General features: G+C 41.1%; 1 protein-coding gene across 1 annotated transcript; it reads left to right on the forward strand.

Annotated features, from left to right (window-relative positions):
* The first annotated feature begins 1,853 nt into the window (after positions 1 to 1,853).
* Positions 1,854 to 26,156, forward strand: LOC146389568 (uncharacterized). The gene is made up of 8 exons (XM_084910802.1): positions 1,854 to 1,966; positions 3,996 to 4,334; positions 4,508 to 4,606; positions 10,819 to 11,145; positions 16,699 to 17,025; positions 20,100 to 20,420; positions 22,350 to 22,673; positions 22,750 to 26,156. The coding sequence occupies exons 1-8, from the start codon at positions 1,930 to 1,932 to the stop codon at positions 22,839 to 22,841; spliced, it is 1,866 nt and encodes a 621-aa protein (XP_084766928.1). The 5' UTR covers positions 1,854 to 1,929; the 3' UTR covers positions 22,842 to 26,156.
* The last annotated feature ends 704 nt before the right edge of the window (positions 26,157 to 26,860 follow it).

Here is a 26,860-nt window from a genome sequence, read left to right on the forward strand (position 1 = left end):
ATGCAGTACGTTACTTAAAAGGAGACTTTTGTGTCAAGGCTGAAGTGGATCAGTGTCACACTGGAAAAACACCAGGCGAGGCTTTTCTGCAGCCAGGTGAGCCAGATGAACAGGTTAAATAGATGTGTGGTGGGCGTGGCTTTTTTAAAAGGAAAAACTAAAATAAATATGTTTTCATTGGGGTTATTCCTTGTGACTAACACTAATTAGTATAATAAACGTATGTCTTTACTTTAGAAGTACAGATCCTAGTGTTAAAAATACTCCAGTAAAAGTTGAAGTACTGATTCAACTTCTTTACTCAAGTAAAAGTAAAAAAGTAGAGGCTCTGAAATACTCAAAGAAAGAAAGTAAAAGTAGCTCTTTGGAGGACATTTGTGCAAAGCTAACCGAATCTTGTGCTTTATTAACATAATGATAAGATTATATAAGTAGATGGAAATACAAAGATTTATTTCAGTCTAAAATTGAATTGTAACCAATCAGTTAAGCTTGAATCAGTTAAGTATGAGCATGAGCAGGAAAAGTAAGGAAAATAAAACAAAAAAATAAAAAATAAAATAAAATAAAACATCTCTATTTCCTACATTGTAGAGGGTGACTTTGCCTCTAAACAATAAATGTGTGCAGTCGGGGTAATGTGGATTCAACAGGTGGGGGAACCTAAAATTAGCTGTAATGTCTCAGTGGAAAAGAAATTAAACTCACAATAATTTCTATTGAGAGCTTCAGTAGATTTTCTTAGTGTTCATGAGTTGTTCTGTCCGTTTACTGGCTGCACACCGTTTATGCTGTCTTTTTTCTAGATGGTATAAAGTTGCTATGAAGGGGGAATTCAGTCAGGGAATCATCATCAGCTAAAGTTCATATCAATCTCTGCTACATTTGATGTAAGCTAACTGTGACCATTAATTCATAGCCACTCTGCACCAGTCACACACTGTTTTTACTGTAAATCCTGTGATGGATTTACATCACAGTAAACACGAGTAAACTAACCTGTTTATCCTGCCCTAGCCTGCAGAGGATTTTACATGAAGTCTTTAAATAACCCAGTTACTCTTCCTCAGTTTGTTTAGCAGCAGGTTTCACAATGTGGAAAAACATAATGTCACATGTACAGATCCAATATTTGATTAGGGAACATGAGGACTTACATGTAAGCTTTAAATAAGCATCCTTCCATTTAAATTTAAGCTCTCTTCTTCCTCTCCTGTCCTCTTTCTTGTTCTTTTCACTCACTGATAGAACATTAAATACACTCATGAGTCACCTGATACACACCTGTGTTTGTGTAGTTTTGAGACTCTTCGCTTTGTCAGTTTTCCTCATAGTTTCACACCTGCATGAAGCAGCCTCACCCTGACAGCTTCAAATCACTGTGTCAGCTGATCACTTCCTGTCCTGTGATTGGCTGAGCTTCAGGCCTTCTCTCAGTCAAACTGGAAACAGGGATTGAGACAGTGTGAGGGTTTGTGGAGTGCCACAGTGCTGTAATGAAAACTGTAGTGGAAGAAGTTCTTTCACACTCTTCATCCTGGAGCTGCTTTATGTCCATGATCTGCATGGAAACACATCTATGGAGAGGAAATCCAGCTGCTGAGGGTCACATCAGCATCTGCATCATTGTAGCTACAGTGGATGTTTCAGTGTCAAGACTGAAGGTGGAGCTTTGTGCGTGTCAGGGTGAGGCCGCAGCAGCCGCCTCCAACCGCAGCGCTCGGGCGTGAAACTAGAAGAAGGGAAGTGATCTGTGGCCGGCCAGACTTCATTCCACAGATGTGCTTTAACAAAGTGTGAAGCTGAACTCTGAGCTGTGACAGTGTGAGCAGTGTGAGAGTGTCAGTAGATGATCAGCAGAGGAAAGTGAAGCTGCTGTGAGCTGATGTCCTGAAGGGCTTTTAAAGAGTCTCTGAGTTTGACAGGAACATGAAGATGTTTGTGGTGTTTGTGATCCTCCTGCACGGTAAGTACACCTTCCTCTCTCTGCTCTCATCATCAGCTTTTCTTTCATCTCTCTCTCTTTAATGTGTTGAAGTGTATGGCAATGTAAAACAGGAAACACACGACACTGAACTAAACCTACAGTAAACACGAGGGCAAAAGAACAAAACCTAAGAACTAAACTCATAACCAGAATTAAGCTGAAACATTGAATAAAGATAATCCGAACAGCACAACTAGAAAAACTGAACATAAATCATGTAAAATAATACAAAACACAAGAAACTGAAAATCCTGGGAGCAGAACCAAAGCAGAAGACCGACCCGGGGTGGCAAGTCAGTGGCAATGACAGAGCAGATCAGGAGCCCCACCGCGGGTCAAGTGGCACTGGCCACATAGGTGAGAAGGCCATCCATGACGGCAAAGATCCTTAGCTGATGGCTGGAAAAGTGGCCGGCGATGGTGTGCCGGGTTTGGACGAGCACGGCATGCTGGATGTGGACGTGGGCAAGCAGGCCGTGCTAGATTTTGACGAGACGGCGGTGTGAGAGCCGCGGGACCAGATGAGGCAGAACGAGATTGCGGTGTGGCAGCCGCAGGACCAGACGAGGCAGGACAAGACGGTGGTGGACCAGGCAAGGCAGGACCAGGCGAAGGTGGAGCAGCCTCGGGCAGCTGAAAGGCCGGGGACATGGCTGCTGCAGGTAGCGGAAGTGGTGGTGCTGATGGCGGCGCTGATGGCTGGACCGGCTCAGAGCCTCCAAAGGAGACAGGTGGCTGAAGCAACCCCTTGGGACCTCCAGTGGAGACAGAAGATCGTTGGATGGACAAGTCGGGCCCTGGTGTGTGTAGCAAAAAGTGCTACAAAAGTTGGTGAAGCGCACTCGGTAACCAGGAGAGACCAGAATCCAGGCATTGTAGCCATTTATCTACAGCTCACTAAAACTCCTTTTCAGAATGATCCAGCCACAGGTCAGATAACTTATTCACAGAGTAAATAATATCCTCCTGGAGCTCCTCAGACGGCAAGAGTGCTGCTGGGTCGGTTGTTTGGTTGGGTCGTTCTGTCATGACGTGCTGTGCGGCAGGGAGGATTAGACCCAAATGCAGGATCTCAAAAATGTGACTTAAACCCATAATGTAGCTTGTATTGTGGGAAAAACTCTTCATGAAAATAAACACTTACTAAAACCAACCAAAACCTCACACTTGAAACTAGAAACTAAACATTAGCAAACTAACAGGAGCACGAAACAAACACACAGCATAGCGACAACATGACGCAATCCAGGGAAAGGAAAACATGGGGATTAAATACACAGTGGAGTAATCAGGGAATTTGAGACAGGTCCAGATGTTAGGTGTGCTTTGACATCTGGACCACCAAACACCTATCAGATCTGTAACTGAGTCATAAATGGGAAGATTAGGTCCCTGGGCTGTAACAGAAATCATTGTGTAGAGACTATTGTGGTGCTGTGGGCGGAGCCTGAATACTGTTAGCTGGTTTCAGTTGTGCATGTGTCAGAAAGATATTTTCTTTAAACAAACCTTGATCCGCGCCTGACACACTGTCATGGTTTTTGTTATTTATGGTTGTAATCCTGAGCTTTTTGAGACGAACAGTTACAGGATAGAGACAAAGTTTGTGTTCGCAGGTTTGACCCACCAGTTACCAACAAATGCTGAGAACATCTCGCCCTGTCTTTCCAAATAAGTCACCAAATACATAAGAACTACAACAAGCAACTATCACATGGCGTACACAGTAGTTAGGAAAAGAACGTAGGAGGTAATGTTCTGGACTATTAGAACATACCCCCAGTCTTTGTTGGGTTGTTGTTAGAACTTCTCACTGTTTCAGACTTTGGACTTAGTTTGACATTTTTATGTGATGGACTTCCTGCCTCTGATCTGTGCTGTGTTCTCTTTAATGAGTTGTTAAAATGTTGAATGTTTCTGTCGTTCTGTCTCCTGGTTTCTGTAAATGTGTCTAAACTTGATCTTCACCTCAAAGTGACTCATGGAGTCTCTTTCTGTGTGTCCTCAGTTTTCCAGCATGCCTCAGCTGTGGAGCTGTATGAGGGGGATGCCTTCATCCTGCCCTGTCATGTCGACACTTTTAATCTGACTAAATCCACAGTGGTGTGGAGTCGCTCCAACCTCAGTCCTCCAACTGTCCACCAGCGTCAGCTTCAAGGAGACGAACTGAAAGATCAAAACCAGCGTTACAGCGGCCGGACATCCATGAAGACTGACGCTCTGGAAACTGGAGACCTCAGCCTGAACCTGACCAACCTCCAACTGTCTGACAGCGCCACCTACACCTGCTCTGTCAGAGACTTTGGACGTGAACTGAGTCGGAGTGATATACAGCTACAGGTCAAAGGTCAGCAACAAACATCTGCTGTAGATACATCTGACATCACTCAGATAAAACTTTACTATTTTATTGCTGCATAAATATGTTCACTCAAAAAATATTAGCTTGAGGTATGTTCAATAAAATATATCACCACATTCAGTCAGAGGTCAAAGGTCATGTTTTTCTTTTCTCCACAGAACGGTTTCCATCCTGGGCCAAAGCTCTCCTGATTCTCCTGATTTTTCTTTTGGTTTCTGGAAGTCTCATATTTTATTTCCGTCAATATTATAAATCAGGTGAGTGTCCCGTACTATACACAAGTAGAGCTCACACAAACTTGTTCCAGAAGCTGAAAGAGTTGAGAGTTACAAACAGCTGATACAGAGCGCTGAAGGGTAATTTCCAGGTTTGTTCCAGAAGTTAGAAAACCTCCTTCAGACTCAGTCATTGATCAGTGAAACAGCTCCACAACATGACTTTACTAAACAGTGTGTGTGCTTCACTGCATTGATCTGACAGAGGCTGCATGTGGACAAGCCTTTCTTTCATTATTTGCAGTTAATCCAGACAAAATACTCGTTTCTCGTATTTCCAAGAGAGACCAGCAGGGGGCAGAAGATGTTACAACAAATACCACTAATAACAATATAACAAGTAAAGAACCAATATTCATTCAGAATGTTCAAATACTATATTCTGTAGAGACCAGTGAACACAAATGTATGAGTTGTGTGCAATAACAGATCAAAACAAGAACACTGACCAAAAGAGCTGTTCTCTCGCTCCAAAATGAACTTCAGCTCCTCCATCGTAGCCGTTTCTGACAATTTTAGCTCAATTTGTAGATTATTCCAGGAAACCTTATATCCTAAAGCCTTTTTTTTTACGGTGGCCCTGAGAGGCCAAACGGACTGCAACTTCAGAAAACACTTGCAAAAAGAAAAATGCTGCAAAAAGAAAAACGCTGCAAAAAGAAAAATGCTGCAAAAAGAAAAACGCTGCAAAAAGAAAAACACTTGCAAAAAGAAAAATGCTGCAAAAAGAAAAATGCTGCAAAAAGAAAAACACCTGCAAAAAGAAAAACACTTGCAAAAAGAAAAATGCTGCAAAAAGAAAAACACCTGCAAAAAGAAAAACACTTGCAAAAAGAAAAATGCTGCAAAAAGAAAAATGCTGCAAAAAGAAAAACACTTGCAAAAAGAAAAATGCTGCAAAAAGAAACACACTTGCAAAAAGAAAAATGCTGCAAAAAGAAAAACCCTGCAAAAAGAAAAATGCTGCAAAAAGAAAAACGCTGTAAAAAGAAAAATGCTGCAAAAAGAAAAACACTTGCAAAAAGAAAAATGCTGCAAAAAGAAAAATGCTGCAAAAAGAAAAACACCTGCAAAAAGAAAAACACTTGCAAAAAGAAAAATGCTGCAAAAAGAAACACACTTGCAAAAAGAAAAATGCTGCAAAAAGAAAAATGCTGCAAAAAGAAAAACACTTGCAAAAAGAAAAATGCTGCAAAAAGAAACACACTTGCAAAAAGAAAAATGCTGCAAAAAGAAAAACCCTGCAAAAAGAAAAATGCTGCAAAAAGAAAAACGCTGTAAAAAGAAAAATGCTGCAAAAAGAAAAACACTTGCAAAAAGAAAAATGCTGCAAAAAGAAAAATGCTGCAAAAAGAAAAACACCTGCAAAAAGAAAAACACTTGCAAAAAGAAAAATGCTGCAAAAAGAAACACACTTGCAAAAAGAAAAATGCTGCAAAAAGAAAAATGCTGCAAAAAGAAAAACGCTGCAAAAAGAAAAACGCTGCAAAAGCACACACAACACAACGGAAATGTTTCTGGGGAGACAATAACCAGACAGACCAGTTGCATCAACCAAAACATGCTAACAAGTGGACTGGGACTGGGAGGCACTTCAAAGAAGTGGAAGCGGAGCGGCCAAAGAGTAAACTTTCAAAAGTAAGTTCTGAATATTATGTCACTTATTTATGTGCAAATGTTTAATAATGAAGAACATTAAAACATTACTGTTGGCCACATGCCGGCAAAGTTATGTGACATTAGCGATGTTTGTACTTTCAGCGTTTACTTTGTTTTAAAGCCTTTACTTTAATCTTACAGAGAATGTGATGATTTTATGGATAATTAAAGTCAGTCATATATCCACAAACACAACAAGCTGAAAGTCAGTGATGCTGCTCGGTTTGCAGTCCTGAATATCACGGCACAAGCAGGATTCACTGCACTGTTAATGTTAGCTATGTTATATTGCTGCCTCTGTTCGGTGGTGTCGAGCCAAACGGACTTTAACGTGTGTTTGAACGAGCTGACGGTTCACTCGTTAAGCTGAAAGAAAGATGCTTTAATCACAGGAGTCACACATGTGTCCACTGTACCATCTGGGAACTCTTCTTGTTTACACTCGTAATAACACAAACACTAAATCCTCCTTCTCTTGTGCTGTTTTGTAGCAGTGTATACACCTGAGACTGTCACCTGTCTGTCTGTCCTGCACTCTCTCTCTGTTTCTTTCTCTCTGATTGTGGAATAAAAGTATGAACATGTATTTATAAGTTACACTTGTGTTTGAATCCTGCAGCTTATCACCAGAGATGGGCAGTAACGCGTTACTTGTAACGCGTTACTGTAATCCGATTACTTTTTTCAAGTAACGAGTAAAGTAAGGGATTACTATTGCAAAAACGGTAATTAGATTACCGTTACTTTCCCGTAGGAACGCTGCGTTACTGCGTTACTAAAACCGTGATTTTTTTGGAGACAGTGACGTAAGCGAGTGCGACGTTCGTGACAACAGCTGTGTGCAGATCAACAGTGGATCATATATCCAGTGCGGGAGAGAGTATGAGCGTGCAGCGTTTAAAACGTGGAAGTACTGACCTTATTTTGAGTTTGATTCCATAAAAAGTGACAAAAACATTAGTGTCCGTTGTGCGTGGGAAGAAAACTTCTTTTTACAGCGAAAAAACCCCTAAACTTCCAAGCAAGCACCGAGTGCGCTACCACGTAATGGGAAACTCACAGAGAAACTCACGGATTCTTCCACTGACCGCTGCGCCACACCTGCACCAGGGTAAACCTCCGCCCACTCCTGCTTTACAGGTGAAAATAGAGCAAAAGGACCGCTAGTCTTTGACTTTATTTATTTTCTGCTATGTTTTACTTGCATCTGAAAGACTGAGTGTAAACACAAAATATATATATATATATATATATTTTATGTGCTGGAATGTGCAGAAAATAGGTTTAAATATTAAACAAATTTCTTCCAGACAGAGAATGTTGCATATAATTAAATTTTTTGCTTGATGCACAAAGTTAAAAGATTAAAACTGATAAAACAAGTTTTAAAAAGGGACTTTTCAATTTGATTACATTTTGTATGATGGATTATGTAGAAAAAGTAGAATTGGGCTTAAAGATCTATCGCTTTATCACCTATTCAGGTTGTAAATTGTGTTTTTAAAAAGTAACTAAGTAACTAAGTAATTAATTACTTTTGAAAATAAGTAATCAGTAAAGTAACGGGATTACTTTTTTGGGGAAGTAATCAGTAATTAGTTACTGATTACTTTTTTCAAGTAACTTGACCAACACTGCTTATCACACATTTGATTTCCATGTGTGACAACTGCAAGTGTCCAGAGTGAGGACAGACTGAGGGACCCACTGCTGCACATCATCTGTGAGGCTTTGCACCCCTGATGATCCACCAGGACAAACTCAGCAGTGTGTGAGGAAGAGGAGGAGGAAGAGCCAGCAGCAGTTGACAGATGGAGAGAATAGACAGACTGTTCCCTGTTTGTGAAGGACTGCTAGGAAAGTTTAAATAACTAATTGTCTGTCCTGAATCAGTCTTATTAGGCAATGTTCAAATAATTTTATCATCCCAGTGTTTTCAGTGTGGGAGAAAGTACTCAGGGACTTCAAGTTACACACTATGAAAGGCAGCAACAAGTTTAATATTCAGAAACCTAAAGTATGTATCAGCAGCAGAATGGAGCTAAAAATAAATGTTTGTTTCAGTTCTATGAAGCTTTGAGTATTTTGGATTAGTAGTACTGCTGTGTTTGTTGCATCATATTGCTGTAATTGTTTATATGCTTTATATATTCTGAGGTAAGTTGATCTATAGTGTTACATCATATTCTATAAGGATGTTATGTGTTTATAGACTTTTTGCCCAGTTTGACCCATTTAGCAGAAGTCAGCCTGTTTAAGGCTCTGATATCTATTCTGTATGACTTAAAGCAGTTATGACATGGTCTGATTTTCTCACCCAATAAAGGAATTTTTAATATATCAGTCTACTCTTCATTCTATCAGACACAGTTATCACAGCTTGTACATTTTCTTTTTATAAATATATGTAAGCAATGAGCCAAATTTAGTAACCAACATACTGAAGGAACAACATTTGTCTCTTATATATGATGCACCTATATATGCACTGTCAAAGATACTTGTCTTTGAGTGAAGATTTAAGGTGATAAGACATATAAATAACTGCAACTTGAATCTGTACTGAGGCTCAGTATTTGACACAGAGTTCATGTTCACTGCTGTAATAGCTAATAATGATTAATATAATAACTATAATATTGGCCATATTATATTTAGATTACCAAAGTGATATGACTTTAGTCTCATGAACAGCATTAGCTAATTGTTATTTACTAACTAATCTTAAATGACTGTTCAGTACAGAAATGAAGCCCAAAAATCATGTTTTACTGTCCTGTGGTCTCAGCCTCAGATACTTATCAAATCACACAAAGCTCTTGTAGAAACAAACAAACAAATTAACAAATATGTTCTCCTTCATTTCTGTCAAAGTTGTATGACACGTTTCCAGCGGTTAGTATCATGGTTGCTAGGCAACCTGGGAAGCGAGACGGAGACTAGACCGTCCCATACAGACAAACTTGCCGTTTATTTTGCAAATCGAGCTCAACACTGCCCCTAGCGTCCTGGAGCACTTCCGTTGTGTTTTGGAATTTGCATGTGTTTTGGGGTTTGCATGTGTTTTGGATTTTGCAAGTGTTTTGGAATTTGTACGTGCTTTGTCTCTAGGGGCCACCGTAGATAGGCCACGTAAAACCAGATTCATGATAAACAATATACTGTCACGTTTACTGTCTAAGGACAGCGCTAGCAAGCACTCTCTGCTTATGACCAAAAAAACCAAACAAAAAAAACCAGCCCGTTCGTCTTGGTGGAAAAATGCACCATGTCAACAGGTATCAGGCTGTGATGTTCTCCTTTATAGTGGACAGAAATTATTTTTTTTGGAGTGGCACAAATAATTTGTGGCATCTTATTGAATGCAGAACAGCTGATTGTTCTGTAAATAGTTTGAAATGGTTATTTAAAAAAGGGGTAAAAGGTAAATGGCTGCAAATAACTGTTGTTTGCAAAACTTGTACATATGATTTTAAAACTGACAATTTATATTTGCATTTAAAGTTATGAAATAGGATTCATTAAACATGTTTGTGGTTGTTACAGTAAAAAATATAACTTTTTCTACTCTGATTTTATATTTTTTGTTTGATTTTAGATCAATTGTGTTAATACAGTATGTCAAAATGAAAACCTGACTGTAAATTCAGACACGTGAGGTTGTGCTGAAAAGGATGATACCAAACAAGGCAAAGAAAATAGTTTTTAAGGGTGAAATGTAGAGGTCAAATCAAAAGTAGTTAAAAATGGCCAATTATACCCTGGACCCCAGAGGGTTAAACATTTTTTTTAAAGTAACACAATAGTTACTTTTCAAGTAATTAATTACTTTTAGAATATTGTAACTCAGTTACTTTTTTTTAAGAGGTAACTAGTAACTATAATTAGTTACGTTTTCAAAGTAACTCGCCCAACACTGGTAGTTAGTAACATCTGAATTATCACCTCCGTTCAGCAAAGGAAAATACACAGATTTCCATATTTCAGGGATTTCACTGTTTAAAGGCTAAAATTAAAAATACAGGTTAGTGGTTCTGCCAGATATCAGCAATCACACATTGGTCACTGATATTTGCAAAAATACCAATATGGACATGTTAGTGAAAAATAAGTCAGTAGGATTTAATTTTACATAAAGGTCAAGTATGTAAAGAATTTAGAAGAAGGAAATTAGATGTCCTCCAGGCCTTTATCTTCTTAAGACATGCCTGTAACTGATTGATTTAAATGATATCAGAAATAAAAATCAAATGCATAGCATATGCATGGTAATCAAATAAATGTATGAATAATTTTTGTGTGCAAAGAAAACTCCTCATTTACATGAACAAACTGGAATCTATCAGATGTGATTCAAATCACTGTAGTAAATTTCCTTTAATAACTCTGGTGTGTTCTAGTGTTTGTAGTAAAATGTTGTGGTCTACACTGAGGTCTAACAGGACAAGCACAGAAATAAGTCCTCTGTAACAGGTCATAAGGAGACCATTAGTAACCTTCACTACAGCTCATGCTGTGCTTTGTTGTCCTCTCAGTCCGCTGGGTGAAGGTGAATTCAGAGGTGGAGTCTGTCCAGCTGATCTGCAAAACCACAGTTTGCCTGCCTAAAGATGCTAAAGTGGAGTGGAAGGATGCAAACAACAGGAAGGTCCACATGTATGAGAACGGCTCTGACCAGCCTGAAGAACAGGACGATAAATACAAGAACCGAACAAAGATGAAGAGAAACTTACTGGAACCTGGAGACCTCAGTCTGACCTTGAAATACCCCACAGATGGAGACAACTCCAGCTACACCTGCACCGCCTACAGCAGGGAGAGACACATCCTGATGGAGAAACAAGTGAATCTCACTGTCAGAGGTCAGTGCTGTAGATACAGGTCAAAGGTCAGAGGTCAGACTCATGATGGTGGTTCAGTCTCAGTGGCTCCATCCAATAATGTTACAGTGTTAGCATGTCTGATGTTTGTGGCTGTTTTGATTTTTATTTGATTTCCAGCCAAATGTAAAAGCTTCATCAGATGAACTGTAGGAGCAAAGTTCATGTGTGAGACTTCATCTGAAAGGTAACATCTTCTAGTTTCTGAACATGTGTTTGTTTAGCATGTGGCTAAAACACAGGCTAAGCTAATCTCAGTAAAAACCTTCTTTGGTCCTCATCTATAATCAGTCATATCTGAGTCACAATAACTAGAAGATGATTTCTAGCAGAAGTGTGAAAATCTCCACATCCTTTCTCCATGTTATCATCCAAAGCTGTGTGAAGTTTCAGAGCTCTGCAGCTAACAGAGACTTTCAGTTTGCTGCTCTCTTCCTCTGACAGCTCCATTCTTAGGGAGCGTTAGTTCTCTGTTTCACTTTATTCCACTTATTCAGTCTGAAGTTCTCTGATCTGTTTCTCTTGTTTAGTGTCTTCAATGCTGCCAGTGCCTCTCTTTGCTTTAACCAACCTTTCTCTTTATTTCTGAGCTTTTTAAGGACTTTAACTGATGCATCAACCTTTGAAAATGGAAAGAAATCAGATTGATTCATGGCTGCATCAAAGTGTCACATGTAGTTCTCCCACATCAGCTGGATTATATCTATAGCAGCAAACAGCAGCTGATACACAAATCTTTGTCACTGTTAATAAAGTTGGATCAGTTCAAATACAGTGGAACCCTGACTTACAAAATTAATTCGTTCCCGAGGGTCTTTCGTAAGTCGAAACTTTTCGTAAGTCGAAGCACCCACTGCGCCTTTTGAGTGAACAATAGGCTATAGGCTAATTGCTAACTGCAACAACAATACGTTGTTCAAGTGGAACAGTGTAGCGCAAGTACAAAAGCAAAGGGGTTGTCACATGATTCAGAAGGCATTCTGGGCATTCTGGGCTCAGCCAATCAGAGCCAGCGGATTTCGTTACGTGGGCATTTTGCCGTAATGCAGGCAGAGATATTGCGGTCAAGTGCCTTCGTAACTTGAATTTTTCATTAAATGGGGTATTCGCAAGTCAGGGTTCCACTGTAGTTTTTTGCTCTGCACTTGAAAGCAGCATGTACAGTTCACGAGCAAACCGCACAGAGCTTCAGACTGTCTAATGCTCTGTTCGCTAAGGTTAGCAAGTTTAATGACAAGTAAAGGACATTTAAAGACTTCCGTGAGGGAAATACTTGTTTTTGATTAATCTGAAGTGTTTTGATAGGTCTCAGTGAGTTAAAAAGTAGGGTTAGCATGTAAGCCTGCTAAAAGTGTTAGCACATGTTTCTATTATCAATACTGTATGAGATTTAATTTTGGTTGAGGCTTTTGTTGATATTTTGATTAATATTCTTGATTAATGATGATCAATATCCCTGATATAAGATAAGATAAGATAAGATAAGATAAGATAAGATAAGATAAGATGACCTTTATTAGTCCCACAGGTGAGAAATTTGTTTTGTTACAGCAAAAGTGCAAAGTTATGTAGCAGAAATTAGAAAACACTGGAATGCAATAAAATAAAATAAAATAAAATACTATATACAATAGAATAAAATAGAAATACAAATGCTATATACAACTGAGTAAGAAAATACAAAAGTACAACTTCGTCAGAAGAAGAATTGTACAAGAATTGCACATATAGCAGTCTTATTGCACGTGTGAGGGTTTGATCAGCTGCAAAAGTCTTTGTTGTGGAGTCTGACAGCAGTGGGGAGGAAAGACCTGCAAAATCTCTCCGTCACACACCGTGGGTGCCGCAGTCTCCCACTGAAGGAGCTGCTCAGTGCTGTCAGAGTCTCTTGCATGGGGTGGGAGATGTTGTCCAACAGGGATGACAGCTTAGCCGCCATTCTCCTGTCACTCACCACCTCCACTGGGTCCAGAGGGCATCCTAGAACAGAGCTGGCCCTTCGGATCAGCCTGTTCAGTTTCTTCCTGTCCCCAGCAGAGATGCTGCCACCCCAGCAGACCACACCATAGAAGATGGCTGAGGCCACCACAGAGTCATAGAAGGAGTGGGCCCTCTACTCCAAACGACCTGAGTCTCCGCAGCAGGTACAGCCTGCTCTGCCCTTTCCTGTAGAGGGCATCTGAATTATGAGTCCAGTCCAGTTTGTTGTTCAGATGAACACCAAGGTACCTGTAGCTGTCCACAGCCTCAATGTCCATACCTTGGATGTTCAGTGGTTGTAGTGGAGGATGCTTGTGCCTGCGGAAGTCTACCACCAGCTCCTTGGTTTTACTGGCATTGATCTGGAGGTAGTTCAGCTGGCACCAGTCCACAAAGTCCTGAGTCAGTCCTCTGTACTCCTTGTCGTCCCCATCAGTGATGAGGCCGACTATTATGATATTTAACAAGGGGTAAATACTTGGTCTTTTATTCTATCATTTTAATAATTTTACACGCTGCTTAAAACAAAGTATAACATCCACCCACTGTGAATGGTATAACAAATTTAACAAATCCACCCAAAGCAATTAATAATAATCTTACCTTTACAATGACATCTGGAAGGCTGGCTGTCATTCTAGAGAGGTCATCTTTCAGGGCAAGCGTCTTTGACATCAGGCTTGTGAGTGTTGGTAGTAAAGCCCCATAGGTGCACTCATCCTCTTGTAAGATGTCGAGAGCCACTGTCAGGGGCTTCATCACCGTACAGTACTCTTTCAAGAACTGGTACTCCCTTTCATTAAGGCACTTGATTCCCAGTTTTACACACAGGGGATTAAAATCATTCAAGGGAATTGTGATGATTCTAGAAATGGCCTCATACAGGGAATTCCACCTTGTGGATGTCGGTACCATTAGTTTCCTCCGGCTGACTTCCTCCACCTGTTCAGAGGCTAATGTTGATCAACTTGCTTTAGTCCAAAGAGCAGAACATTTTGCAATGCTACTCCTGTATACAGCTTTGGTGTCTCCATAGGAATTTAGATGTTTGTCAACATCGCTTGTTAAAATCAAGTTAATTGTGTGCGATGCACATCTGTAGTGTGGAGGGAGGCCAAACTGTGCATCACCACATGCGGTTGAAAGAGCTTCCTTGACATCAGTAAAGGTCGGTTCCTCGTCATCACCTTCTTCATTTTCAGATTCAGACTCCAAATGACAGGGCTGACATACTCTGAATGCTTTGGCAAAATTGGATGCATTATCCATTACAGTGGCAATAACTTTGCCTTGTATTCCATATGATGAATGGATTTCTTCAATCTCTGCTCCAATTACATCATAGGTATGGCTGCCTCTAATTCTCTTGTATGCTAGGGCGGCCTTGTTGCATTGTAATATGGAATTAATCCAGTGAACTGTTACACCCATAAAACGTTTATTATTTACCGTCCAGATGTCAGCAGTGGTGGAAACAAACTCCACCTCTTCGAGTGTAGCCTTCAAGTTAGAGTTCATTTTGTCATATTCTCTCTCAAGGTATCCTACAATTGACTTTCTCTGGGGCAGCTTGACACCACCTTTAGTTGGTATTTTTTCTACGATGCGTCGGAATGATTCAGAGTCTACAGTGGAAATTGGCAACATGTCCTCGACGATATAGGCAGCGACGAGCTTCTTCAGTTCAGCGGCACTAAGTCCTGTCGCTCTTACGTCTAGTTTAACCTGTTTAGCAGGAGTGGGTCCATCTAAGGTTTGCCCGGTGGAAGTAGATGTGGTAGCCACAGCGGTCATGTCAGTGGGGGGATCCTGGGGGTTTTCTGTTAATTTAACATTCTTGTGGCAGCGTGCTAGGTGCTTGCTCAGGTTGGAAGTGGAATTTTTCGATGTAGAAAGAAGTTTTCTTCCGATGCAGAGTGTACAACGTACGCTTATGTTTTTGTCGCTTTTTAAACAGTCAAATTGAAAGCAATGTCGGTATTTCCAAGTATTAAATGCTGCACGATCGAACTCTATCCCTCGCTCCATGTTTTCTATTGTTGATTTACAGACGTGCTACCACAGCCGTCGCACCCGCTTGCGTCATTGTCAGGAGACACTCTCACAAACAAAATCATTGTTTAGTAATGCAGTAACGCAGTGTGCTTACAGGAAAGTAAGTATAATCTAATTACTTTTTTACAATTGTAATCCCTTACTTTACTCGTTACTTGAAAAAAGTAATCAGATTACAATCGGATTACAGTAACGCGTTACTTGTAACGTGTTACTGCCCATCTCTGGTGATAGAAACACTCAGACTTTGTTTCTCTGCTTCATCAAGTCAAATCTGGTCCTCAGAGACTGAATAAAGTCCTGTCCCACTAACAGCAGCTCCAACAGTCTGTTCACTAGGGATGGGTACTGGTATCTGACATAAACGGTAGTAACCAGACCGAAAAGCAGTGCACATTTGGGTGCTTTATTTCGGTGCTTTTTTTCCTGAGCTGTGATACACTTTAGATTCTAGCCAATCATTTTACGTTTCCGAGGATAGTAGGCGGGCCCAGGTACATACGTTCTTTTAGAGCAGAGCTACAGATTAAAATGCCCAAGGCGAAGCGGTCAAAAGTCTGGCTGTACTTCACAGCAAAAGATGCAAACTCAGCAGCCTGCAACAAGTGCTTTAAGCTAATACTGTGATACTGTCAAAGGAGGTAACACCTCAAATCCGATGAAACACCTGGCGACGCATAGCGTTTTTTTTTTAAAGCCGAGAAATGCGCCGTATTTGATAGCTTGCTGCGAGACCTCACACCGTGCACATCTACTGCGGGTGTGGTGCCTGTTATCGGACCCGGAGTTAGCAACATCCCCCAAAAACCCGAAGAGTAGAGTCCTGGCCCCTAGCCCTGCCAGTGTAGCAGAAATGATGACGGATGATGATGCAGCAGCAGCCGTTCTTCTCTGGGCGAGTAGCTTAATGTTGTTCGTGTGTAATTTACGTTGAGTAGGCTAACCACGTTATTACATTAATGCAGTAAGGTGAACTAGCAAACATCATCATAGCTACATGCGGCTGTCTTCTTGTTTGATGGCAGATACTCCCTTCTCCCTGGCCAAAAAGGCTAAAATGACCAAAGGTTTTTGGACAAAGTTTGTGTTTTTTCCATTGTTTAAGCACTGCTTCCAGCCAAGAGTGATGCCATATATGCCCCATAGCTGCAGAAAAGGCTAACATTGTTATCTTTTTACAAAAAAACAGCTGAACATGAGAGGTTTTTGGACCAATTTTGTGTTCTCCATTCTTTAAGCACCAGTTTGAGCACCGTTTAAGCACCGGCACGTTTCAAAAGTACCGGTTTGGCACCGGTATCGGATAAAACCTAAACGATACCCATCCCTACTGTTCACTGCTTTCTTCCTGTCAGTCTTCATCTTTCTGCTGCGTCTCCTCTTCACACTGACTACTTTCTATCTAACAGTGAGGTCCCAGTGAAGCAGCAGCATTCAACCTGTTAGAGTCAACACAAATGTCTCCATCCAAGCTCATCTTGTGCTTTGTTGTCCTCTCAGTCACCCGGGTAGTGGTGGATTCAGGGGTGGAGTCTGTCCAGCTGCCCTTCAATACCACACTTCACCTGCCTGACGATGCTAAAGTGGAGTGGATGGACAGAGGCAGCAGGATGGTCTATGTTTATCATAACGGCTCTGACCAGCCTGAAGAACAGCACCAGGTTTACAGAGACCAAACGAAGATGAATGAAGACCTGCTGAAAACTGGAGACCTCAGTCTGACCCTGAAATATCCCACAGGCTGGAATACAGACAGCTACACCTGCACCGTCTACAGCAGGGAGGGAAACATCCTGCTGAAGAAACAGGTGGAGCTGAAAGTCAGAGGTCAGTGCTGTAGATACAGGTCAAAGGTCAGAGGTCATGCAAGAGTTTATTCTCTAAACATTTTAAGTTTGAATCTTTTTTCAGTTCATTCAAATAATATAAATTCTTTGATGCCGTTGTCTAAAAGCCAAAACTTTTAGGGGAAGCAACTGTACGTTTAATTGAACAGACTAAGACTAAGAGTCCCCACAGTGGGAGTCCATGATGGCTCAAAGTCTCTGATCCTAACTGTTCCTGAGCCTCTCCCCCTGCCTCCTCTTTGGATCTTCTCCTCCTCTGTAACATGAGGAAACATGCAGAAATGATTGAGTCAGCATGCTATTCATCACATGCTTCACCATATTTTTCTGTCTTCGGGTTGGAAGGAAGTTGGTTTGGAAACATATTCAGCGATGCTTCATCTCCTGCTTTGTGTTTGTGTGGGCGCCTTTCTACAGAGAACACAGTGTTGTGGCATCCTGATGACATCCAGTTTGTGCTCCACTGGGTGATGAGAGTCAAACCTTATACAATGAACCATATGTGGTGGTTTATGGTACATATCGACTTTTAAATGTCCCCCATTACTGATGGACATCTCACAGTCTAAGAAGGCTAACCTGCTACTTTTTATATCCTCCCTGGTGAATTTGTGTAGGTCCACCAGGTTAATATAATCAGTGAATTGTGGTACATCCTCAGGTTTAGATTTTACCTAGATGTTATTCACGTACCTCAACTAATCACTTGGTGTTGTTCCAGGGCAGTATAATAAACCCCCCTTTTCCACTTCTTCCATGTACAAGTTGGACACAATGGATGAAAATGAAGAACCCATGGTATACCCATGTTTCTGCCAGTAGTACTGACCCTTGTATGTGAAATAGGTGGAATTAAGACAGTTCCAAGAGCAAACACACTTGGTCAGTAATGAGAGTGATTCTGTTGATGGTATTGGGGTCATCCTGTAATCTTTTATGAACTACCTCCAACGCTTCAGTAATTGGAACACAAGTGAAGAGAGATGTACCATCCCAATGGTACATCTTTCAATGCTGTGATTGCAGCCAATCCCCAACTCTCTGTGAATAGTATTCATGGTCATTGATGAGTAGTTATTGATCAATGGTCGTAGATCAGTGGTCATGACAATTTGCATATTAATGGTCAAAAACTGACACACACACACACACACACAATCCCTCCTCCCCCCCCAGCCTATTGGCAGCACGGTGGCACGGTGGTTGCCGCACAGCAAGAAGGTCCTGAGTTCAATTCCACCATCAGGCTGGGGTCTTTCTGTGTGGAGTTTGCATGTTCTCCCCGTGTTTGCGTGGGTTTCCCCCCGGCTACTCCGGCTTCCTCCCACCGTCCAAAGACATGCAGCTTGTGGGGATAGGTTAATTGGATAATCCAAATTGTCACTAGGTGTGAATGTGCGAATGAATGTGAGTGCGAATGGTTGTCTGTCCCTGTGTGTTGGCCCTGCGACAGACTGGCGACCTGTCCAGGGTGTACCCTGCCTCTCGCCCTATGACAGCTGGGATAGGCTCCAGCGCCCCCCGCGACCCTGAAAAAGGATAAGCGGAAGCGAATGGATGGATGGATGGATGATGAGTAGTCATTGATCAATGGTCGTAGATCAGTGGTCATGACAATTTGCATATTAATGGTCAAAAACTGACACACACACCCCCCCCAGCCTATTGTTCATTCAGTGGTGCTAGTTTCAGTCATTGTGCAAAGGTACTCTCGATGGGGAAAACTGCAGTCAGCTGAGAAGACACTTGGATGACTGACAAAACATTTCTCCCACTGGAAACCCTATGTCCAGATGAACACGACCAACTTTTTGTGATTTCCTCCTTTCGATGTGGAGGAGTAGCGTCTCTACTCTGAGCACTCCAAATATCAACACTTCACCGAGTTCTTTTAATTCCTCAGAGGCATCCGATGGAAGACAAAACACTGCTCAGTAGACCATTTAACACTTTATTTTCTCTTTCACATTACTTCTAGAGGGAGATGCGTCCTGCATGACACGTTGCCGCAGATCTCAAAATGGTGACGCGCACCTGACAGTTTTATTCCCGGGCACCCCATTCTAGTCTAAACAACAGCATTTCAGTAACTTTCGACTACAAGATGGTTCCCTCTTATCTACTGCTCTACAGGCAAATATGGGTGAGAGCCTACGACTGAAGGACACCTATTCTAATGCCTTTATTATTCAGGGTTGTGTCCACTCAACACTACTTCTATATGATCATATGGCAGTTTTGAATAATATGAGATTAATAAAAGGCACAGTAATAAAGCACTTCAGGTAACATCATTCCAACATCCCCTCTTTTGGTCTCCCCCCATGGTAGACCAACACTACTGCAAGTCATCAAACATAATATCAGCGGATTGACCCTTCCTGGTTCTCAAAAGTGGCATCATGTGGTCTGCCTCGGCATCAGAACCTCCCACAGCCTCTATGGTCTCCGCCATACCCTCCTCTGCCTCAGGTCTGTGACGGTATTGCGGACGCCAAATCGGGACTTCCTTCTCCAACTCAGAAGTCACAGAGGAGCACGTGGTTAAGCTGAGCAACCAGCCACCCTTTAGAGCAGGGGTCGTCAACTTCAGGCCTCGAGGGCCGGTGTCCTGCAGTTTTTACACGTGTCCGTGATCCAACACAGCTGATTCAAATGGCTAAATTACCTCCTAAATATGTCTTGCAGTTCGCCAGAGGCCTGGTAATGAACTAATCATTTGATTCAGGTGTGTAGACCCAGGGTGAAGGCAACATCGTAGACATAGAGGACAGCTACAAGTACCTGGTGATCCCACAGGCACACCAACAGTGTGATTAATAAAGAAATGTTTGAACCGTGCTTTCTCAGTCTGCGCCTGAGTCCAAAGATTGTCCAAAGAATCCAAATTATCCTTGTATGTGTGACGTCTGTGAGATGTCTTCTCTCTTTGTTTCTAAATGAATGTTTTGGAGTGGTTCAGCAGTTTATTCCACATTTGTATTCAAGACAATGGATAACAGTGAAAAGCTCATCTGGTTATCACTTTTCATTTTGTGTTTGATGTCCTCTCAGTCCCCCAAGTGGAGGTGGAGGACGGGGTGGACTCTCTCCAGCTGCCCTTCAATACCACAGGTCTGCCTGAAGACGCTATAGTGGTCTGGAAGGACGGGAAATCCAGAATGGTCCACATGTATCAGAACGGCTCTGACCAGCTTGAAGAACAGCACCAGGTTTACAGAGACCGAACGAAGATGAATGAAGACCTGCTGAAAACTGGAGACCTCAGTCTGACCCTGGAACACCCCACGGACTGTGACGGTGGAGCTTTCATCTGTGAAGTTTGGAGGAATGGAGACATTTTCAGAGCAAAACCACTGCTGCTTAAGCCCAAAGGTTTGATCCATTGTTTACTTTTTTCCTTGTATGTCACTAAGAACAAACTGCCCTGACATCAATGCAAAAAAATTTGCTTTGATGCTCCATTTAATGCATGACTCTCTGTTATTTATCACAATGGAAATTACAAACGTTTCAACTACATTCAAGACTAAAAACAGACCTGCAATAGAAATGTGTTTGGGAGCATTAAGCTCATCAGGAAGCCTGTTCCGTAGAAGAGGGGCCTGAAAACTGAAGACTCTTCTATTTTTAAATACTCTAGGAACAACAAGTAAGTCTGCGGTGCGAGAGTGAAGTGCTCTAATAGGGTGATATGATACTACAAAGTCATTAAGATAAGATGGGGCCTGATTATTTAAGACCTTGTATGTGAGGAGCAGGATTTTGAATTCAATTCTGGATTTAACAGGAAGCCAATGAAGGGAAGCCAAAACAGGAGAAATCTGCTCTCTCTTTCTAGTCCCTGTCAGGACTCTTGCTGCAGCATTTTCGATTAACTGAAGCTGAGTGCAGCCATCTTATTTTACATAGAAGCAACAAATAAACAAACAAGAATATCAAGAATGAATATCAAGGGGTTTTACTTGCTTTTGAACACAATAGCAACAATGCATAAAATACAAACATAAAAAACTTCGAGCAAGTATATTACATCTACAAAGACTTATCACAGAAGTCCAAATCAGACCTTTGGGCCTTTGTCTGTACTGCAAAGCCTCAACCTCAGCAGATATCTTGATACACGTTCAATCTGTCAGTTTTTGTTGTTGTTGTGACTTAAAGAATCTTCATGACTGGAATATCCAAAATGTCTCCAGAGGCTCCGAGTCCAGCTGAACATGTATTAGTGTTTAGAGTGGAACTGAGGTGGGGCCGGAGATACAAACTCTATGGTGGGCTTGTTTCACAGCCTCACAAAGACACACAAAGTCCAGTTTGAGGAAGTGGGAGCGCTGTTTGGAATCCGGTTGGTACCCATGTGGATAAGGATGGTGTCGGCCTCCGGACGGGATCGTATTCTGCCAGGAAACTTGTCTAAAATGTCCCAGAGCGTCGGGCCGGGAAAAGACAGAGCGTACGCCTCCTTTATTGTGAAATTCCTCACCATGGTAACTGAACACATCAGCTGGTCTGCAGCAGGTTATGTTCAGAGTTTGAGGCTCAAATTGGCTCAAAGTGTCCCATTTTCACTGATTGTTTCCCGACGACATGCTTCAAGTGTGATATGGATCCTCTGCTGAAGGAATCTGCTTTCTATCCACAACCTGTTGATCCGTATCTGACTAACAGCAGCGCAGGAAGCCCTGCAGTTATAGAGAAACTGTCTGAGTCGCATTGTTGCTGCAGTTTACCTGCAACTGCTGATGAAGAAAAAGTCTCAATGTGTTTGTGTTTGGTCCTAATCTGCTGCCAAGTCTGTTTGACACTGCTGGATTTCCAGCTGATAGATGACAGATTAGAAACTGATCAGTCTATTGATCACACAATATTCCATCAATAGAATTGATTTGACTTTGATTTGTGTAACAAAGTGATTTCCACGTCTCCTTCATGATGTGACAGTGTCAGAGCTGAATGCACTTGTAGAGTATCATGTTTTTATGGCTCACATTTAAAGTGTTCCAGCTCTAATGTACAGCTGTCATATTAGAAATAGAAGCAGCTCTGATTTTAGTGCTCAAAGGAATCTATGAAGTTATGAATTCACACATGAACAGTTTTCTGCAGCGTTCCTCTCGGCCTTATTTGCAGCTCCACTCTTGTTTTTGCTCTAATAATTATTTCTCTCCATGAGCTGTTTCTCTGCCTGAAGGAGGCGCCACTCCATCGCTTCATTTAGTGCAGAACAAGAGTCACATGATGCTGCTCTGTGAGCACCAATCACACTTTGTACAGCTCATGTTGTGTTTGTTGTCCTCTCAGTCTGTCAGGTGGAGGTGGAGGAGGGGGCGGAGTCTGTCCAGCTGCCCTTCAGAACCACACAAAACCTGCCTGAAGATGCTACGGTGGTTTGGAAGGACCAAATCAATAACAAGGTCCATGTGTATGAGAACGGCTCTGACCAGCCTGAAGAACAGCACCAGGTTTACAGAGACCGAACAAAGATGAATGAAGACCTGCTGAAAACTGGAGACCTCAGTCTGACCCTGAAACAGCCCACAGAATGGGACAGTGGGAGATACGAGTGTGGTATCAACAGCAAGGACGTCTGGATCAGAGTGAAAACTCTGCTGCTGAAAGTCAGAGGTATCTGTCTGTCTCTCTCTCTCTTCATGTTCACGTCTGTATTTCCCTGAGTGACTGTCTTGTGTCTCCTCTGCAGGGAGAGTTCAGGTCCAGGATCAAACAGGGGACATCAGGAACAGAAGCAGCTCCATTGATCCGACTCCTCTGATGGCTGATCAATCAGTTTGATCTGTGTGTTCTTTGATTATTGATCAGTGATGTCAGAGTGGAGTCAGTGTGATGTTGTTGTTGTGTGTTTGAGACTTTTAGTGTCCATGAAGGTCTCTGCTGCCGTAGATCCTCTGAACTGTGACAGAGGTCTCACTCTGGAGGAACCTCTCAGCACTTTCCAGCAGCTCCTCCATCATGGAGGACGTTCCCTCACTGTAACAGGTGGAGGAGAGAGGAGAGGAAGCACAGGTGGATCCTGTGGAAATGGAAATGAGCAGTTTAGCTCAAATCTGGCAGGTTTCCATCTTCTGTTTTTATCCTGATGTCCATGAACATGAACACTGTCCCTGTCAAATAAATCCCGAAAAAAAAAAAATATACAAAGATCAGATTTACTGAGCATCATCAGCGTGTCAGCAGCTAACTGCATCTTCAAATAAATAAATGTTTCTAATGAGTGGTGATAAGAGGAGAAATGGTGAGCGAGTGGAAAAATGAGACATTTGGCCTTCATTTGTTTGAATTTCAGACTTTTAACTGAGCAGCAATAAGTAAGCAAATAGAGCAAATTAATGCTGATGTTTATCAGCATTAATTCAGTGGAGTTTTCATCTTCTTTTGCTGCTGGTTCAGTAAATTTTGGTCAAAGAGTTACAAAACTTGCAGCATCAGAATCTGTGAGATGTCGGCTTTCAGCCCCGACGGCGTGTCCATGGCGTTAGGTGAACAATACGCACTTTATGTTTAAATGTTTGTGCAGAATCCAGTTACCTCCTTTCATTTGCTGTTTTAGCTGTTTGATGGTGTGGAAATAATTTTGTGAGCTTTAAGGTGAGATTCTCAAGTTTCTGGCAAAAATACATTTATATTTAGAAATCAATTCAGGATTTAATAAATCAATATTGCATTATTCAAGCTATAATCGATTTCCGTCCATCCTCTTCAGGGTGACAGGGGGGCTGGAGTCTATCCCAGCTGTCTTAGGGGAAGAGGCAGAGTACACCCTGTACAGTTCCAGTCTGTCGCAGAGCTAACACATAGACAACCATTCACACCAGAGTTTCCACTTACTTAGTCCCACTAACTGAATGTCTTTCAACTGTGGGAGGAAGCTGAAGTACCTGTAGAGAACCCAACTCCACACAGAAAGACCCTGATGGTGGAACTCAGGACATTCTCGCTGTGAGTGTGTGAGGCAACAGTGCTAACCACCGAACCGCCTGAAAATTCATTTTTCAAAAACTCACCCCTATTTATTAGTTCTGGATAATCCAAAATATCTAGAACTAGTAACCATCTTTATTCCATGGGCTAAAATAAGCGCAAACATCTTTACTCATCTTTAGTAGTCATCTTTGACATTTCTTAGGTTTAGGAATCAGTGTACTTTACCCTTGATTTATGATGGTGGGTAGCTGTTAATTTTCTTAACCTTTTGTGAAGACTTAATTAAGAAAATGCGACAGCTCATTGGAGCCCCAAAGAGCCCGGGGAGGTCATGCAGTTTTTGAATTTTACCAACACGCCGGCCTGTTTCCCTCGCCTTCTGTGGCATTTCCTCCTGGAGAGAGGTGGATCACAGCAGAGGAACAATGGAAGTCATACACCAGAAGAGTAGAGACATTTTTGAAGAAAATACATGTAAACAAAGCTACCACAAACAAAACAGGTAACAGCTGACGGCAAGCCATCTTGACACACCAAATCATATAAAAGAAAACAAAAAACAAACAAACACTGGTAGCAGATGCAGCTTTTATTTTCTCTGCTACTGGAGAAGGCCTCTGTCTGGAAGATCTTCTCTGTCCAGACACAACTTGAATTCTGTTGTGGCATCAACTTTTGTTTAAGGAAACTCTTACATCTTCCATGCTAAAAAAGAAAAACAAAGGTAGAAAACATCATAAACATGATTATTTAGGATTATCAAATCTGAAACAATCATGTTCAGATTAAAAGAGCAAAAGCAAATTAAATGTGCTTATAAATTACTGCAGCATGTTCTGTGCAGCAACCATTAACCCTTTAAAGCCGGGCACGCTCTGTTTTGCGTAACTATTTTTAAATCCCAGTAGCACTGCAACCACGTAAGCTAGCGCAATAATTTTTTTTGCATATGAAACCGGAGGAGTTGTACTTACATCTTATGCCATCAGCTTGTCCTAGGTCAGTTTCCTTCCACATATAGCTTTGCAAAACGGCATAAAAAGCACTTGCAGCAACAAAAACATAATATTCCAGAAACACGCTTTGCCGATCCGATCAGCTGTTCATAACACTTCCTACGTCCATCAGCACGAACTATCGCATGTCCGCCATGTCCTACCCGAAACCGGAAGTGACGTCATTTTGCGGAAATGTAGTTTTTTTTACCATCAGGGCCTCATGAGCCTATACTGGTGTTTTTAAAAGTTATGTTTGACTTTATGACTTTCTGTGTCGTTTCTGGGATGCTTAGGACTCATATTGCACTGCTGGAAATAGTTTATTTTGATGCATTTTTTTTTTGCAAATTTGCATTATAATATTTATTTTTGTTTTTCCTGCAGTACATAAAAATTGGTGTATTTCAAAAATAAAACTATGAAGACACTCAAAATAAATTTCCTGTGGTAGGAAACTATTTTGTGCAACTTTTTTGTATTTACAGTTTTGAGGGATAAGCCTCTTAAATTTCTCTAACTAGAAATATATGTTAAAAAAACAAAAACGATTTTCAATTTTTTTGTAGTTTATTGCACTTTTTTGCAATTTATGTAATTACTATGCACTTAATGCATACATATTATTAAAATTTGGGCTATAATGGTTGTATTGATGTATAGCAACTTGAAATGCTCCCAAAAATGGCACTACAACATGTAAAAATATAATATAAGCTCTGGCGGACTTGGTTCTATGGTAGGTCTTAAAGGGTTAAAGATAATTTAAAGTAGTGTGGTCACAAAATGTTTTACAGTTACAGTTATTGTGTAAATTATCTTACACATAATTTTAACAAATGGTCCTGCATAATAGTGTGTATATGAACTATAACACAGAATAAAGTACCTGTCTGTGTGCATACTGAGCTGCGCTGTGTGGAGTTTTATCATTTGCAGCAGGCACCATGCATTTGAAGCTGTTGATGAAACAAACTTAAAAAAAAAAGAAACTAATTATGTTTACGTGGACTGTAACTGAAGCACAGTTTTTCAGAAACATCTGAAAAGAGATTATATATCCACAAACAAACTAGCATGGACTGTGGTCTCCTCCTTATTACTGTGAAGTCCTTAATTTCAGGTAATTGGACGAATTAGCTAAAATGTGAAAGAGGGTTGCATGTTACGCAACAGGTCGTTACTGATCCAAAATTACTTGTAGTTACTTTGGATTCTAGTAATGTGCTAGGTTTACCTTTTAGGTAATCTCTTTTAGGTAATTTCTAGGTTTACCTTGCATTTTCTATTTACAATGGATAACTTGGATTCCTGCAGATTTAGAAAACAGCAAGTGTTATACCATATTTTTTTGTTTTTACATCAAAATCAGTAATTGCATCTCACCTCTTCATAAGTCTCACGTCTTGATGTGTACTGCATCTGCAGAGGCATTGCTTCATTTCACTGGTAACAAATCTTCATTGAAGGATCAAATCCTTCTTCCTGAAGGGTTTGAGGCCATGTTGTTAAGCAACAAAGATACCAGATTTCTGACTGCTGACTCAACTGCACCATTGCCATAAAACAGATTTAAATGATTTAGTTAAAACTGCAACAATCAGTCATGAAAGGAGTCACATGATTAGAAACTCATGAACTTCCTCCATAAGAAAACTATGCTGGTAATTTACCATAGGTTAACTTAAACTTTACAGCTGCATCTGTAACTACAATTTCACAACATATTTAATGAAAGGAACTGCAAGAGCAAACATCTGAACTGACCTGATGCTGTGGTGCAGTATTTTTGGAGCAATTCTTTCATTCTGTTATGTCTTCTTTAGCTGCAGAGGAAATCCAAATCACTCCTTGTGGAAGAAGCTAGGCTGAGGA

The sequence above is a fragment of the Perissodus microlepis genome, chromosome 3, assembly GCF_051167445.1.
Source record: "Perissodus microlepis isolate ML-2025 ecotype Zambia chromosome 3, ASM5116744v1, whole genome shotgun sequence".
Classification (NCBI taxonomy): domain Eukaryota; kingdom Metazoa; phylum Chordata; class Actinopteri; order Cichliformes; family Cichlidae; genus Perissodus; species Perissodus microlepis.